The 16,989-nt window shown below is 36.8% G+C and overlaps 1 protein-coding gene across 1 annotated transcript in view; it reads right to left on the bottom strand.

Moving 5' to 3' along the window:
• The window catches only part of NCKAP1L (NCK associated protein 1 like), a 97,262-nt gene extending 86,491 nt beyond the window's left edge, over positions 1 to 10,771 (bottom strand). The window contains exons 1-5 of the mRNA XM_072406369.1: positions 10,462 to 10,771; positions 5,959 to 6,069; positions 4,452 to 4,544; positions 3,827 to 3,883; positions 1,363 to 1,505 (exon numbers count right to left, since the gene is read on the bottom strand). Coding sequence (XP_072262470.1) covers positions 1,363 to 1,505; positions 3,827 to 3,883; positions 4,452 to 4,544; positions 5,959 to 6,069; positions 10,462 to 10,563 — 506 coding nt within the window. The 5' untranslated portion in view covers positions 10,564 to 10,771. The remainder of the gene's footprint in view (positions 1 to 1,362; positions 1,506 to 3,826; positions 3,884 to 4,451; positions 4,545 to 5,958; positions 6,070 to 10,461) is intronic.
• Between the last annotated feature and the right edge of the window lie 6,218 nt (positions 10,772 to 16,989).

Raw genomic sequence — 16,989 nt, 5'->3', positions numbered from 1 at the left:
TGTCCCAGGCGATGTTTAAATCATTCTCTTGCTTTTGTTGGCATTAATTTTAATAAAAAGACCTAAATAATGCACTTTGAAGTTACCCTTAAAGTGGGCAGCATTGTCGGCGGTGCAGTTATTGTGCACACAGCACATTCCGTGACCTCCTAATTAGTGCCTGAGTGTTGGGAGGTATTCCCAGGTTTTCCCTTTATTACAGAATACATGCCACAAACACATGGAGGGGGTCAAGAAATGTTTTCCCCCACACTAACTACTTAGGACAACACAATATGACCCATGGGGCAGAATAAAGCTATCAGTGTGCAGGCTGAGTATACTAAAAATAAGCCACTGCCAGCTATATATCGGAATAGTTTGTATAACAATTTACTCCTTATTAAAATGCTAAAATTGCATAATATGAAAAATGACAAGAAATAATGACAGTTACATTTATACCTCAATCAATCTGCTATCAGTTTTTACTGTATGTGCCCACACATTTTTGCTTAAATGCAGTTATAGAGCCATTCACCATTCACCTGTTGCTAACACAAAGAAATTAAAATAAAGGCTCAGGCTGTAAACTTTGTTGGGAAGGCACATCTTCTCATACTTTGAATTTGTGTCATATTCAAGCATGACATAGGGCCTAAGTTATTAAGGATGCCCAAGACTAGAGAAGATAGACTATCATGGGAAAACTTGGGTAATCCAACAAACCTGGAATGGTTTTTGTCCAGGACTGAAAATATTTCACAACTAATAGTTAAAGATTTTTAAGAAATCCATTCCAGGTTTGCTGGATTACCTAGGTTCTCTCATGATAGTCCATCCTCTAAAGTCTTGGCAAGTTTTAATAAATCAGGGCCATGGCGTGTTGAAGCTTTTTAATCTATATAATAACAATACTAACAAATATGACCCCTAGTAAAATGTATTTAGCTTTGTTCACACTAGCGATGAGGTTGTGTTGTGGCTACTGCTTCCTCAATGCTCTGCGCAACTATCTATGGCTGTATGTAGGGCTACATGTAGCGTCCCACCCATGGCAGCCCATAGATAATAAATGGTGGTTGCCTAATGCTTTTGGTGCAGTGGATTACATGTGTATGTACATTTCTGTTTCTACATAGCAAACACAGCGAGTCTGGAGAAGATAGACTACCATGGAAGAACCTGGGCAATCCAGCAAACCTGCAACTGATCTGGTCTAGGATTGAAAACATTTGCCACCTATTAATAAATGATTTATTTTTTTAATTCCATTCCAGGTGTGCTGTATCCCCCAGGTTCTCCCGTAATAATTCTCCTGTCTTAAGGGGCTTTCATAAATCAGGCCCTGTGTTTTTAATGCATGTGCTGTGTGTTACCTACCTTTGACCTTGCAGCATCTCAAGAGCACAGTGGTAGAGAGCAACAAGTGTCTTTCTATCATCAATTCTTGAGATCAGCATGATGACAGAGAAGTATGTCACTATGAGGTCCAGGTAGCTCTTGGTGAAGTTGTAATTGATATTCTGAAAATTTGTCACACAGAAAATATTATTATTTAAACATTGTAATGCATCCTCTATGGTTATGATATAAAGGGTAAAAAATACAGACCAATCAGAACTAGAAGACTTACAACTGACACTGCCTGCCAGATAAATCTTCTTGGACCAAGCAATGCACAGAGTGCTCAGATTTCCCCCGCTTATGGCTATCTGACAGGTTGGAGGTTTTGTTATCTTATTCCAATTAGAAAACTTTACTCTCATATTGCTCTAACCACCAATTCACTAGAAATGAAAGGACAAAAATCTATAATTCAGAACCAATGGGGACACTTCTTCTCATGACCACTGTTTAAAAGGGAATTCCCCTATTTGGAAAAATATGTTTCCTGTTGAATCTTCAGGACAGAAAGTGAACTGAAATATCTGAAATCAGACATGCCACAGAAAATGACAGAGATTTTAATACTTTTATGAGAAAATAGCTCTAGATGTACTTTAGGATAAAGTAATACAAATTTTTTGGGGCGGCAAACTAGGCTGTAAACAATCTCTTATCTCTAAACAAAATTTGTACAAAAAGTATTATTTTTACATTTTGATCGTTGAAAATACTATAAAATATTAAAAATGTTTTACTATAATATAAAAAAGCATACATTCTATTCCATAATTTGTCTGCAGTTTTGGAAAGTACCTAAAATTACATTTGACAAAAACGGCTTTGTTAGATACTTTCTTTTCCAGTTTTGTGCTTTTTTTTTTTTTTACAATATTAAAACATTATACAAATATTCTTCTGTAAGTTATTCTTAAATATTCTTCTGTATTAACCTGTGTTGTATTAAGGCTTGATCCTTGAAAAGAACCCTTGAAATAACTTTCATATCTTCAGGTAACCCCTGTTATTATTACTATATCCGCAGCTCACAGTACAATATTTTGTTGTGGTCAATAGGAACTGACAACATTTTACATTGCTGGCCATTGGGAAGAATGTCACCCTTACAGCCAAAAAGGTCATTAGTGTCAGTTAAACTGACTTAGGAGGCAAAAATTGCCCATTGCTCAAGGAACCCCTGGCAACCTCTGGAGGAGTCCTGGTTGAGGAACATTGCATTAAGGTATGCCATTTTGTGAATGCCCTTTCAGCATATAGAAATTCCAAATAACAGGTATTCACCTTTTTTTCTCCGAAGTGGTGCACAACGTGCATGGTCGTATGTTATAACATTAGTTGTAGTAATCTCCAATGCATGTATTTTGAAATTTCAATGTCTTAGGGCACTTGAGGTGTCATTTAAAAATGAATGCTTATAATGTGTGTTTTTATGTTTTTTTATTGTTTTGTTAGGTCACACATTTGAACTACATCTACATATGAATAGAAATATAAGTACAATGTAGCAATACACTGTCACACTGTGTTAGACAATGACACCTACAGACTATCTGCAGCAGCTACAAAATTAGCTGCATTTTGGCAGTAATAGTAATATCATGTCAATATGTGTAGGGGCAAGCTGGTGTAGGGGTAAAGTAGCAGGCTTTAGGAAATCTATCCTGTGATCTTATCACCTGTACCTCTATATATCACCCGTACCTTTATATATCCCCCAACCCAGGTCCATCCCACAGATTATTTTTTTATTTCCTAACTAAAACTCCAACAACAGTCTCAAACCTATTCACTCCAATTATAAATACTCTACCCTTTCCTTTTTTTGCAATGGAATACCAGCTCTGTCTGCAAAAAAATTTACGATATAAACAACCTCCTCCTATGTAAATCTTTTAACATCCTGGCATTTACCAAGACCTTGCACCCTATGACTCCACTTCTGCATCTCCACTTTCCCGAGGGCGCCTGCACGTCACACTCACCCTCAGACTTGGTAACAAGATGGGTGGTGGTTTGGGTCTGGCTACAGTTCCCCTAATTGTTGCTTACTATGCTCTCCTAATTCTTAGATTGAAAGTTTAATTGGCCATGTCCTTCATCTACCTGTGTATCATGTACAGCTTTGTCATCTGACGTCCCTATTTATTGTGCAGCCCTTTAATATATGTTCCCTCTTTTTTATTAATAATAATCACAATTTATTTTTAAAAAATAAAAACACTATTTCAATAAGTCAAAATATGCCCTTAATTAAAAAAACTCTACTTCCTTTATGTATATTTCCTTACCTCTATATTTCCCTGTATGTAGTTTAGTAAAAGGCTGCATTGAATTTTTGCCTGAATCAAAACTGAAGCCTTGGGCAGGTATACTATTCAAGGCAAAATTCATTTTAGAGCTTGTATATTACACCACATGTACAGATATGAGTAAAACTTACAATGTCAAAGTAACACTGGCAGGCATCAATGGTATTCAGCAATTCATAGACGTGATCCTGCAGGGAGTAAGACAGAAGGTTTTGTTATAAACACCAACAAACACTGAAAGTACATTAAAATAAATACCGACAAGCTGGAAGCTGCAAGTTTGCTGGAACCTGCATGTGCATACTAGGAATGCTGATTATACATTTTTTCTTTTGTTTCCTATATAAAACTAAAGTTAAAACAAAATTGCTACAAAAGAAAATGTGTATAATTTGTGCATTGGTTGTTATAGTAAATCTTAACCATTTAGGTATAATAACACGTTATTGCAGCTTTGTAGCAACTGCTTTTCATGTCACTGCCCAATCACAAACCAAGGGAAGGATAAGACTTGTAAATATATCTATTGTAACAGACAGAAATCCCACAAGTTGAGGGTGTGTAGTTTGTAAGAGGTGTGGAAATCTAAAATTGGATCCCTAGCAATAACTTTGGTTTAGCAGTAATACATTTTTACTAAAGTGTATTTCATTAGTGTATTGGTTTGCTCACCTTTAATTACCCTACTATGTAGTTTAATACATCTTAGTATAAATAAATTAGTGTAATACTTATTACATGTCAGTCACTACTTACTCGGAATTCCATAACATCCACAAATGTCAGGTAATAACCAGCCAGATATTTCACAATCTCTGATTTATCCTTGTGCACTTGACCCAAATGTTGCTGCAAACAAAAGGAAAAAATAGTTGTTTGAACTTAAACCTAAATATGTTTATCATTTTCCATTTTACTCATAAGCAAGTTCTGGAACATCGGAAATATTCAATTCAAAACAATAGGGCCTGCTGTTAGTGGTCCTCGTCAATACTGTGTGGTTTTACCTTGCAGTTGTTTTGTTAGCTGCAGTTCTAAGCTGCACTCAACTTCCCTGCTATGAGGCTGACAGAGGTTGCAGTTTACTGTGGTTCAATGTTTTTAGCACTTTGTTGGATCTTTCTCAGTCTTCCACCAGCAGCCACAACCAATTTCAACTGCTTTCCAACTAACTTCCAACTGCCGTGACCTGAAGTAATTATAATCAAGCCAATGGGAGCAGCTCGCAGCTCAAGGGTGACCAGGAGCAATGTGCTGTGTTTAACAACCACTCCACCAAAGCAATCCACCAAAACCACCCGCACAAAGTGGTTCCCAATCACTCCCATTTAGTTAAATTGTAATGGTTGGGAGGGTGTTTGAGCCCTTGGCAACAGGGGAGGACATAGGGAGGTGCAAAGGGTGAACTGCACAAGGGCCCTGGACCCTCCTCAGCCAAAAAGTCAGTTCGGTGGAAGGGCACAAGTCTGTTCTACACAGGAGCCCACTGTTGGCCCCACTGCCTCAGAAGTCAACTGCAGGTTTATAGTTACCCATATGTCATCATTCTTTTATTAGTTTTTTATGGGTGCAATAATTCTGTTGCATTTTAAGTATATTAACTAACAGACGTTGTTTTAGATGTTTCAATGCACTCCAGTTTAGCACTATGAATAAAACCAATTACTTCTCCAATTCAAAAAAAACACAAAGCCAAGCACAATCCAAATGTCATATTGTTTGGTGGGCATTGTTTACTTTCCATGGCAGTTTGTGTCCATGTATAGGTAACAGGCATCTGTTTAATAATTCAGATTACCAATCACTGCATCGGGACACAGATATGTTACACAAATAATTAGGCCTTGTATGTATGTCAGAGGATTCTTGACATATGTGACATATGTACAGTGGTTGCCCCATGATGTTTATGGGCCCATCTAAACAGATCAATAAACAACCCATAGAGAATGACTGATATACAAGTCAAGTGGAGAGCACTTTCCTCTGCTCGCTCATTCTTCCCCCTCCCTATAGAACAGAACAGGTGCAGGGTGTACAGTGATCGTTCTTTCATCTGTCACTCTTCTTTGCTGGAAATGATCATGAAAGATTGTTTCCAGTATGAAAAATGTTTATGAAGCCTTACACAAAAAAAAATCTAAATTAGTTTCATGTATTGACATACAATGTGTTGGTCTCCACTGGAGGTAAGTAGAGTAGCACTGTATCACAGAACATCACAAAACATTCCAGCTGCCTTAGTGTCTATTGAAGCATTTACCGTACTGCTGCGGACATCGATATTCGGAAACTTCTTGTTGATGTATTTCAGAGATGACTCCATCAACTTGTCTGTGAAGAAAGGGGGTTTTGTTTTGGAATCTGAACATGTCTATGAGAAAAATAGATATTAAGTAAGTTATAATTAAATCATTTTGTAAAGCTGTTGTTGGATAATACGATTTTTATCTAACAATAAAATTGTACAGACTATTCGGGCTGTTCAATGACACAGCTAACAAGTATGATCAACCAGTCGTTTTAGGACTTCATGTTGCATAATGACCTATAAATTACAAGGCTTGCAGCTCAATGAAATAAAGGACAACAGCACTTTTTGTGCACTATCCATCCTCTGGGCCCTTTTGCCTATTTGGAGGATTTATGTAATAGGCTATACTTAGGTAAAGCTGTGCTCATTGTAGGCTCAAAAGAAAGTAACAGGATATCAACAGCAAAATAAACCTGATGGGTGTTATAATCACTTCTTATAGACAAAAGTTAAGAGGGGTTTATGGGGGTTAGTGGGGTTTATGTACTAAAGGTGTTTGTTCTATTCAAAAAATATAATTTTATAGCAAACTAAAGCTATGTAGGCACGTCAGATCATCTCGAGCAATGACCACCAATTGTGCTCACCTCGAGTAAAAATCTTATATGTGTACAGTGACCCCCCCCCCCGATATTGTTCAGTAATCTGTCACAGTAGATTGATGAATGACTGATTATGGAGTGCAATGGGGTGCCGCTCACTAGTCCTACCGGGACTAGTTACCGGGACCGGGAACAGGGCAGTATACTGTGTTTGTCCATTCATCTGTCATTGAAAACAATCATTAAAGATCGTTTCCAGCAACAATTTTCTGACGTCCCTCGGATGTCTCTATGAGCATTTATTTCTCTACAGGGGATATTTCACTCAAAGTAAAGTTCTGTAGACATTAGCTATACAATTAAGTGCAAGCAAAAACCATGTGTTTGTGTCTGTAAAAGTTAGTTGCTATATTAAATGAATTTTTAATATGTTACAGGAAACAAATTCCCTAATATCTATATTGAATGATGTCTGTGTGGAGCGGGGGTGGGATGTAACCATCAGGACAGGTTGAGGATGTTTAAAGGGCTTTGGGTGGATAACATAAAATATAAATAATAAACCAAATAAAACAAAATCAATATATTCTCAGAATGTATATTCTCCCATAAATATACACAGGTAAACTTATTTATGCATTTTGCTCCTCATTACATGTATTTCCACTAGGACTGACCTGGCATTTCTCCTTTCAAAGCTGGACCTGGGTGTTATTAAAGGAATAAATGTAATGTAAAAAACATGAATCATTTAGTGGCCCATTTATAAAGCTGGGATCATGTTGATTGCCAAAAATATGCCATTATTTCTGCAGAAAATAGCGTTCAGAGAAGTGGCAATCATTTGATATAATTGTCGCTTTTATGAATGACCACTGGTTACCTGCTGTCTTCCTGCCATCACTTCAATTATAAAATGGCAATCAGCACATCATAGATTGCCAGATACAATTTGCTACTCCATCAAAACATAGGCCAAAATAGAGATCAGCGGAGTTTGTTTTTATGATCAACATTCCTGCGTTCTACATGGGAATGTCAAGGGCTTGCTTTTAGGAATGGAGGAGAGTGCTGGCTGCAGAGGACTTATTCCTTTATTTAATCATCCGAAACTATAAGCATTAGGGTCTTACTATGGAAGAAAGGAAAAGAGGAATTTTTAAAAATTGACTTGGCTTTTAAAGTTAAACCTCCAGTAAAAAAAAAGGAATATAGGGTTAAAATACATATATGTACTTCCTAAAGGATTTATATTTCTGTCTATTCACTACTGGAATTTATACTGGTTGGGTGATATGACTTTTATCTACAGTCTACTTTACTTCCCTGTCCCCAGGGTGAGATTGGACAGTAAGACACAATGCCCCTGATTCATCAATAAAATCCGCGCTCGCTGGAAGCGCGCGGCTCCGGCCGCGAGCTTTTTCAGTTGCTGAATAGCGCGACGGCGTACGATTTCGGATCGCGAATACGAATGCGCGAGCGATCATCCGATTCTGCTTGATGAATCAGGGGCATTATATGGAACAACTTCTTCTTGTGCTTTCTCCTCCTCATATGTTGTTTAAAGTAAATGCCTACTGTAATACTGTATAATAATAATAATAATAATAGCAAAACTGCCTGGATCCAAATGCTACTTCTTAAGCCACTGATTCTTCAGACAAACAGTTGTACTCATCTCAGACATTGGGAACGACAGCATTGTAATCCTATGGACAGAGCTCATATCGTTTGTTTATCTGTCACTGGAAATCATTGCGAAATATCATTTACAGTGACAATTAGCTCTATTGTCCATGGGAAGATAGCATTTCTTTAAACAAAAAATATTGATATTTTGATGATTTTAAAGTTCTTTCCATTACATGAGTACTTTCTATACATGAGATTTGGCTTTTAAGCTAATAATTTTACACCTACAATCTAACAAATATTTTATGCTTTGCATATTTATTTGTAGTAGTCAACAGTATTGTGATATTCTATCCAACAGTCAGGATACATTTGTGTACCTATATATTGCAGCATAGGTATGCACTCATTTTTCCTGTTCATGAAATAGTTATTTAAATATAAGTACTATTTATTTTTGTGATTCTTTATATCATCTAATTGATCTCCCCCTCCCCCCTTTTTTCATTTTTAACAAAAAGCACCTATAAAATTATTAAATGATGTGCTAAAACCCTTATAATAGAATTTTCTATTGCTGTATGCATTATTATTATGGTGAACTGACCCCAATAAAGTCATACACACCTGATAAATGGCAATGTCCATGTATTGTAAAATCATTGTCATTTATATAGGAGGTATTACATTTATTAATAGGAATCATTTTCTATTGTTATAAAATGCTGTCATTGTGACACATATGGAGGTTTCTGTATCTTGTCTGCACAGGGCTTTTCACTTCCTCTTCCTCATAACTATAATCAGAATGTAACTGACAGTAAATAGGAATACGTCACACCCATTTAATGCTGGAAACACAACACGCCTATGGATATATTTTATTCAGTATACAAGTGGCAAGCAGTTAGGTTCTTTAGTATACCATTGATATAGGAAGCTTCAGCATGGAACCCAGATGCTTCATTTTTTATAACTCGCTGATATAAGCATTGTGAAATGTCTGCACTTTTTTAAGTTTTGGTACTTTTAGTCCATGTCAAGTTCATTTTAATGTCCCCATATTACTCCCATCCACCTACAAACTAGATCAACCATCACAATGCTAATCAGATCTATTGATCTATCTGACGCCAGTGATTTTATCTATCTGTAGGGGTGACATTCTTCTCTATGGCCAGCTATGTAAGAGGAATTCTTCCCACGGATCACCACCCTAATATACTGCGAGCTGTGTATATATAGAGGTGAGATTCTGTTGGAAGCAGGTTGGTCTAGGCAGTGGGTGTTCTGTAGGAAAGGTATGGATGAGGTGTAGAATTTAGGAAACCACTAGTATTCACTAAAGTACCAGACTTTTCTGCAGAAGACTCCCCCAGGCACACAAGGGCGCAGTAGCATGAATTACCAAAACATCCGGTGGTCAAGATCTTAGGATCTTCTTAATGTACACAGTGTATTTGAGAAGCAAATAGATGTTAATTAATTTGCGATTTCAAGATGGACAATTCATTCAAGCGTAACACTCACAACACTTTTAAGTCCTCTTTAAGGCATAAAAGAAAAAAGGAATCAAAAGAGCTATATTGCATTCTTAGAGTGGTGGTATATGAGGTATATGAGCTTCTTCTGCCCAATATTGTTTAGTAGGAGTTTACAAAAAGAGTGCTTGCAGAATTTGCATTGGTTATAGGTTTTTCACCTCTAGCTCACAGGTGGAGTAAAAAGGAAATTGGTTTTATTTTTTCGCTGTTCAAAGGAGCCGACGTTTCTTAAGTCACAATTGCAGTTGAACGTTTTTTAGCAACATACTGTCTGTTGCTTCTAGGTAACATTTAAGGCATCTATCCTCGAACTTTTAATAATGAAATAACTTTCAGCTCTCCAGGAAACCCCACCTATAATTACTATATCCACAGCTCACAGTATATTAATATGGTGGTCTTTGGGAAGAATGTCTCTTATATTGCTGGCCGATGGAAAGAATGTATTTTCTTACATAAAGCCAAAAAGATCAATGGTGTCAGCTAAACTGACCCGAGAGTCACAAATTACCCGCAGCAACCTCTGGAGGAACCCTGGTTGGGAAACACTGGAATAAGGAGTTTGTGTTGTCAGCATAATCAGATGGGGTGGGAATCCTTGGTAGTAGACAAAGCTTTAAAACCAAAAACCTTAAAACAGCCTACCACACCCATGTGTATCAAAATGTTACAAGACAAGAATAAACATAGTGCTATAAAGTAGCGGTTACTTTGATTTAAGGTTATCTTACCTTTTTGATGTTATAGATTCGGGTCAATACTCCTTTCCCTCTGTCATTTAGTATTATGAGCTTTTCAGCCAGTTTGTGTTGATATGTTGAACTCAAAGCCATCTTTTATAGTATAAAAGTTATCCTATCCTCTGATTTCCTCTGAAAATTTTATATATCCAAATTCAAGAGCCAACTTAAATTCCACATGCACTGATGTTTAACACAAGCTCCTGTAGGCCCATAAGTGTTCAGATCGACCCCGGAATGTAAGATTCTGAGGCAACTTCTGCTTCCTTTTTGAAACACTGCACAAATCATCAAGACACAGCGTACAATGTTACAGACACCCACTGACACACAAATTTACAAAATGCAGAATCTCTCAGTCACACCACTTCCTCTTTGTATCTGCCTGTGGTGTCAGTTTAGGCTTGTGTATGAAGCTCAAAATATTCACCAAAATAATGTACTTCATATCATTTGGGACAGAAAAAGATCCCTTAAAGTTTGCAAATATAACAAATCCATACTATGTATAATGTTACTGATAATAATATATACCTGTGAAGGTTCTTATTTATTCAAGTTTTGTAGATCTAGTAGAAAGTCAATATTTACTTAGACTTTTACTTTTATGCTTTGTTCAGATTGGTAGGAGGCGTTCCTGTGCTGCTCTCTACAGCTGGCACCCTGGCAGCCACTTGCCCACCTACAGTGCTATGCACTTTTTACAGCATTTATATCCACATAAGTAGCATACCAACCTTAATCCAATAACTATGGAATGTGTGAATTGTCATCAGGATAGAAATGTTAAAACGCCAATATACATGGAAGACTGGTAATGTTAGAGGACGCACCCCTGTTCATGGATGGCTGTTATAGATCTACATAGATGGCATCTTGCGAACCAGTTGTCCTATGTGTCCAGGATTTGCGTTTTATTGTCTCTTTAAAAAACTGTAGAATTTTCCTCCATGTTGTGTACTTCTATTGCTAAGAGGTTGTTTTGTCTCCCAATGCATGACTTGGAATAAGATTAATATTTTACATATATACAGAATCTTTTGAGGTGTTGATTAATTCGTTTTGTTCACAATTATGCCAATATAGTAATGGTATTTTTATTTATCGATAAATAGAGTCAAATTGGCTTTCTATCTGGCTTGCTAACTCTCTCCGAACTTTTCATCTCTAACTGTGACCTTGGCCTTAAGTGAATTACACAAATATCACCAAATAAGAAATGCACATCCAAAGCTTAAACTAGAATTAATCAGTATATGGCACTATGGTAGAAGAGGTAGTAGAGGAGACAGGGTCTATGGAATATTAAGCTGGCATGTTGATGTCAGACTTGCACTATTTTCCAGGTTTCCCAGATTGTCAGGGACAGTTACATGTAGCCATGTAACATACATTTTTGTGTGATGAATTAGTTGTACTTCCATTGGCTGTGTATTTCCTGCATTTGGAATAAACATAACTGTATTAGCTTTAAGTTTTCATCCCTTAAAATAATAATACAATATACAAAGCAGTGTATTCTTTTTAACAAGCATGTAGATGTCCCTGAACAAGAAGTGTGTAGATGTCCTTTAAGTACAATGGTGCTATGCTGCCACCTCGTGGTAATTTGTAATTATAGCAGCATATACTAAATTTATCAAAGTTGTACATACAAATGCTAGAACAAAAATAGTTACAAATTTACATTTTACAATTTTATTATTACTATTATTTTTATTTTTAACAATTAAAATAAATGTAATCTAACAGACTTTTATAAAAGAGTATATTAAAATGTCTATTACCCATCAAATTATATTTTTATGACATTTTGGGAATATTAGTCATTAACTTCTTGCTTCCCTTTTTATGGCCTAATCAAATTTCAAATATCTAGAAACAGGCTTGGTTCAATACTTTCTGTAGCCTTTCTATTTGTCATTTGGTACTGCTTTCGCTGAAACTCATTACCACTATTATAAAACTGTCCCAAAGTCACTAATGTATTCGCACAGGAAAGGCGAAAAATCATTTGGAAGCTACATAAAACATTTATCTAATCTACAACTAAATCCTAACTCATAACTTGAAAAAACTTACATATTGGTAAAATGTTTTTTGTTTTTGTATGAAATCCTCAAACATGTTTTAAGAAAGTTTTATAGTGATGGATTCCATCTCTTACATCCGAACCTTAGGCCCTAAACATTTTATGTAAATATATTCTAAAATAGGTAACACAGTTATGATCCTGCATGGCAGATCACTATAAAACACTGGGCGACAACTGTACATTTGCTACATTTTCAACCAAGGTGATCATGGGTCTTCCTACAGATAGCCATTGGTGCCATTCAAACTGACCTGAGAGCCCCAAATTGCTCATTGCACAAAGAACCCCCAGCAACCTCTGGAGGAACCCTGGTTGAGAAAAACTAATCTACATGTTGGCTAAACTCTTAGTGACGATAGTTTAAAATCACCTATACAGGCTGATTTTAAAAATGGTGGTATGAGGGTGACCTTCACAAATTCTGTATCAGCACTTTTACAAAACATTGCTTATAATCCTCATAGAGGGCGTTTTATGTGTACATCTCCCTACAGGTTTGTCAGATGTCTGGATGTATCTTAGATTGCATGAAAGGTATTACAAATTATTGGTATCTTTCAATTATAAAGTGCTGACATATTACACAGCGCTGTACAATAAATAAACCTACATACATAACAAATACAGACAGTGGCACAGGAGGAGAAGGGGACCCTGCACAATCTATAAAGAAGATGCAGTCATTTGATGGCACAATTGTTGCATGCTTGTGGCTTTAATTGGATGGTTTGTGTTAGATCTGGTTATCACTATGGATGGTAAAGCCACAGTGTGTGAGCCACTTTACTTTCTATGTGCAGGACACCTGCTCACGGTCATAGGATCAGTGATGTGAATAATCGTGCTGTGATTTGTATGAATGTTGTGATTAAAGTAATCCTGGTGGTATCTGATACATATTGGACAAATCAGAAACCTATGTTTTATATAATGTAGAATAAAACAGGTGATTTTTTTTATATCATAATATATAATGCAACGAACTAGCGAGTAATTTCTAGTAGTAGGACTGATCATTAGGCAGATGGAACGAGTGGCTCCATATTGTATTAGCCACACAAATACCACTCAGCACCAATTTATCCAACATGATAGTACCATACATTATGTGTGCTACTGTGCTGTACGCCATACACAGCCATTTCTACACTTAATAATAATAATAATAATAATATAGGACTATGCAGCAATAAAGATGAATAATTACATACACAAATAATGCACAGTATTAAAATAACATACAGCAAAAAAGTTGCATGCTTTCAATTTAGGACCAAAAGAATGGGGTGAATCCTGACCTCGCAAGCTCACAGTTCAGAAAGGGGAGAGGAGGAAACAACACGAGGGGTTGGGGGTGGATTATTTTATTACTTTCCAAAAATTCTTTAACGTTAACCAATGAATTATTAAAAAATAAAATAGAGCACATCGCCACCCAGTGGACAATTTTGAGATTGACACCCACTAATAAAACCAAAGTATAGCTATGCCTAATTTATTTACTTAACACTAATTAACCAAGTCCATAGTCATATTGCTAACTGTCCCTCAAGAGGGCTTACATTCTGCCACCACTGTAATCACAGGTTAATAACATAGTTTAAAGCCAATTTACCTAATTTTGGGATTTGGAAAGTATTAATGCAGCCCATAGGAAACCCACACAAACCCATTGCAGAAAGTGTTTTGGCTAAGATTTGAACCGGTGACCTAGTGCTGCAAAAGCCAGAGTGCTAGCCACTGATCCAACCTTACTGCACAATGTCTGCTAAATATCTTTTAAGTACAAGAAAGTACATTTGACAAAACAACACTTTTGTTGAATGGATAACTATGCAAATTGTATATTAAGTAAGGTGATCAGTACCTATATCTAAAGATTAATCAGTAGTGGTTTTAATGCCATGAACATTCTACAAATTTCCCAAGAGTCAGAAAGTGGATAAAAAAATATGCCTAATGAAGAATGTATATTAATTAAACAATAATAACATGACCATTACACTGCTTTTAGGACTTTGTCAATGGTAACATTGCAAAGTACAATAAATGATGTGTCTATCACCACTTTTTATGTTAAGTCTAGGATACATTTAAAGGGACAGGCAGTCAGCACAGCAGCATGGACACTCCAATGACTGGGATACTCTGAGAATTACGGTAACACAGAGAAAGCCAATTAAGCACAATTAAACAACTGATGCTCACAACACATATAAACCTGCTGTGCATGGGACAGAGTAATACCTGTTGGTTTTTAATTTTGTTTTATATTGCTGGTTTAGCTGCTCAGGACACACGGTGAGTAGATGTTATGTGTGTGTTTTGTGCTTTTTCCAGAACCTTGTATAATATAGGGTCTGGTGAATATGGAGAGGTAAGTGTGTTTAAATTGTCATAAAGTGACCTATAAATGTGTTTGGTGCCCAAGTAAGATCTGCAGGCACGTCTAATGGCCATGTATGATCTATGCATGGGTTTGATGGTAACCAGTGTTGTTTAGGTACATCCTATTTAATGTACAGCGCTGTGTAATGTGTTGGTGCTATATAAATCCTGTTTAATAATCCAATCTTCTATGTCACTGGGAATTCTATACAGATGAGTTTTATTCCCAGTAATGGCACACGGAGTGCACGAATCTCCACAATGTAATGATTTGTGTTGATGATCAGTGGGGTGAAATTAGTCAGTAGGAAGAAAGCCTCCCTTAGATATCTAAAAAGATCATTGGTGCCATGCAGGCCCCATCAAATACTAGTTCATTTAGCCAAAGCTTATGGAAATGTTAGCATGCTCTGAAGGAAACTGAGATCCATGGTTCTGAATTGTTGCTCTAAGTGAGATTTATCTATCTCTATGCATTGTCTCAGTACATTGCTGGCCACTGGGAAGGCTGCAACCCTTACAGGTAGCCAAAATGATCATTGCTATTGGTAAAACTGGGATGTACATTGCTCATGGAACCATGGTTAAGAAACTGTTCTTGAGGGTTGATTTATAGAGGTTAGTGTCCAAAAAAATCACACCCCCTTACCCAATATATAGGTCACAGATGGGTGGGGGTGGAGTAACCTGGCAGCTGATCTCTAGGTAATTGCTCCCCACTCCTACCTGCTTGATTGACAATAATGTTAAGTGTGTGTTTGTAAAACATATAACTAATCTACTGGTTTATAGCTGTAAGTTTACCACATCTGCTAAATTAGGGTGGGGGGTAGTTTGGCTTTAAATAATACCCCACGTAACATACACTTGCATTAACAGTTCTGTAAACCTTTATCTTCCTAAAGTTATGTGACATACCTCTGGTAATGGGAAAGTTTAGTAGCCACTTTAAGTTTAACTAATTGTAATCTTAAGTCTTTTTTTAGCACAATGGAGTCAGAAGGTCTCATCCAGTGCCCATATGACAAAACGCACATGATTCGCCCCAGCCGATTTCCATACCATCTTGTGAAGTGCAAAGAGGTGTGTGTGTCTGACAAATGGTAAACTCCCTGTTATCTGGAACTTGAGCAACTGGTACCCCTGCTGTCACTTTGCTGGTTTGCTGGGTCTCAGATGCCATACAGCTTGTGGCCAGCAAAGCTTGCCATGATAATGATTTACATAGCAGAAACATAGGTGTTTCACCTGCCTTAACTTGTATATAATGGCATGCCCCTTGTGTCCTTTTTATAATAAATTGAACCTTTTACTATAATTGGCTGTCATACCTAATCATATTCTGCATTATAATTCATTGTAGTTATCTTCTCACATACTGCATTATATTCTGCTCCTATAATTCATAATCTGTTACTTATTTCAATATAATCTCTTGTGTGTTTGTAAAATCTGCCTCCATACTGTAATCTGCCATACATACCCCGTAAGGGAAGTCTATCTGTGTGTGTTTGTTTTATTTTTTTATTTTTTTTATTAGTTTATGGTATAGGATCAGTTAGGCCTATTTTCAATACTAACTCTCAAGTGACCAGATTCCACCAATCCCTGTGGGTGCTGGATAACAGGAGTTTACATTGATTTTAATAGAAAATGCATAGGCAGGTGTCAATGAGAGCAGAAAATATGGCTCATATCTATCCTAGTAGCAGCTTCATTGGATGAACTGATTGCTGCACTGGTACAGTGAGGGTAACTTCATGAACTGGCCGCAAACTTTGAACCAAACCAGGGTATTTCAGTCACAAAGTAACTTTGCTTCTGGAACACATTAGTGGCACCTACCTGTAATTCTCCTCAAGGCTCCTGTGTGCTTGCTGAGAAGTCTGCCATTTTAAAGTTGATTATGTATGTCTTTTGTACTGTTTCAATGTACTTGTAGTATTGCAGAAGGCTTTGTTAGAGGATGCCTTCCTGCACAGAAAACAGTACCTGGCACCAGGTGCACTTGTGTGCAAAAGGAGCAGCTGAATTGA

This window comes from Pyxicephalus adspersus, chromosome 1 (assembly GCF_032062135.1).
Source record: "Pyxicephalus adspersus chromosome 1, UCB_Pads_2.0, whole genome shotgun sequence".
NCBI classification, from domain to species: domain Eukaryota; kingdom Metazoa; phylum Chordata; class Amphibia; order Anura; family Pyxicephalidae; genus Pyxicephalus; species Pyxicephalus adspersus.
This window is presented reverse-complemented; position numbering and strand designations above follow the sequence as displayed.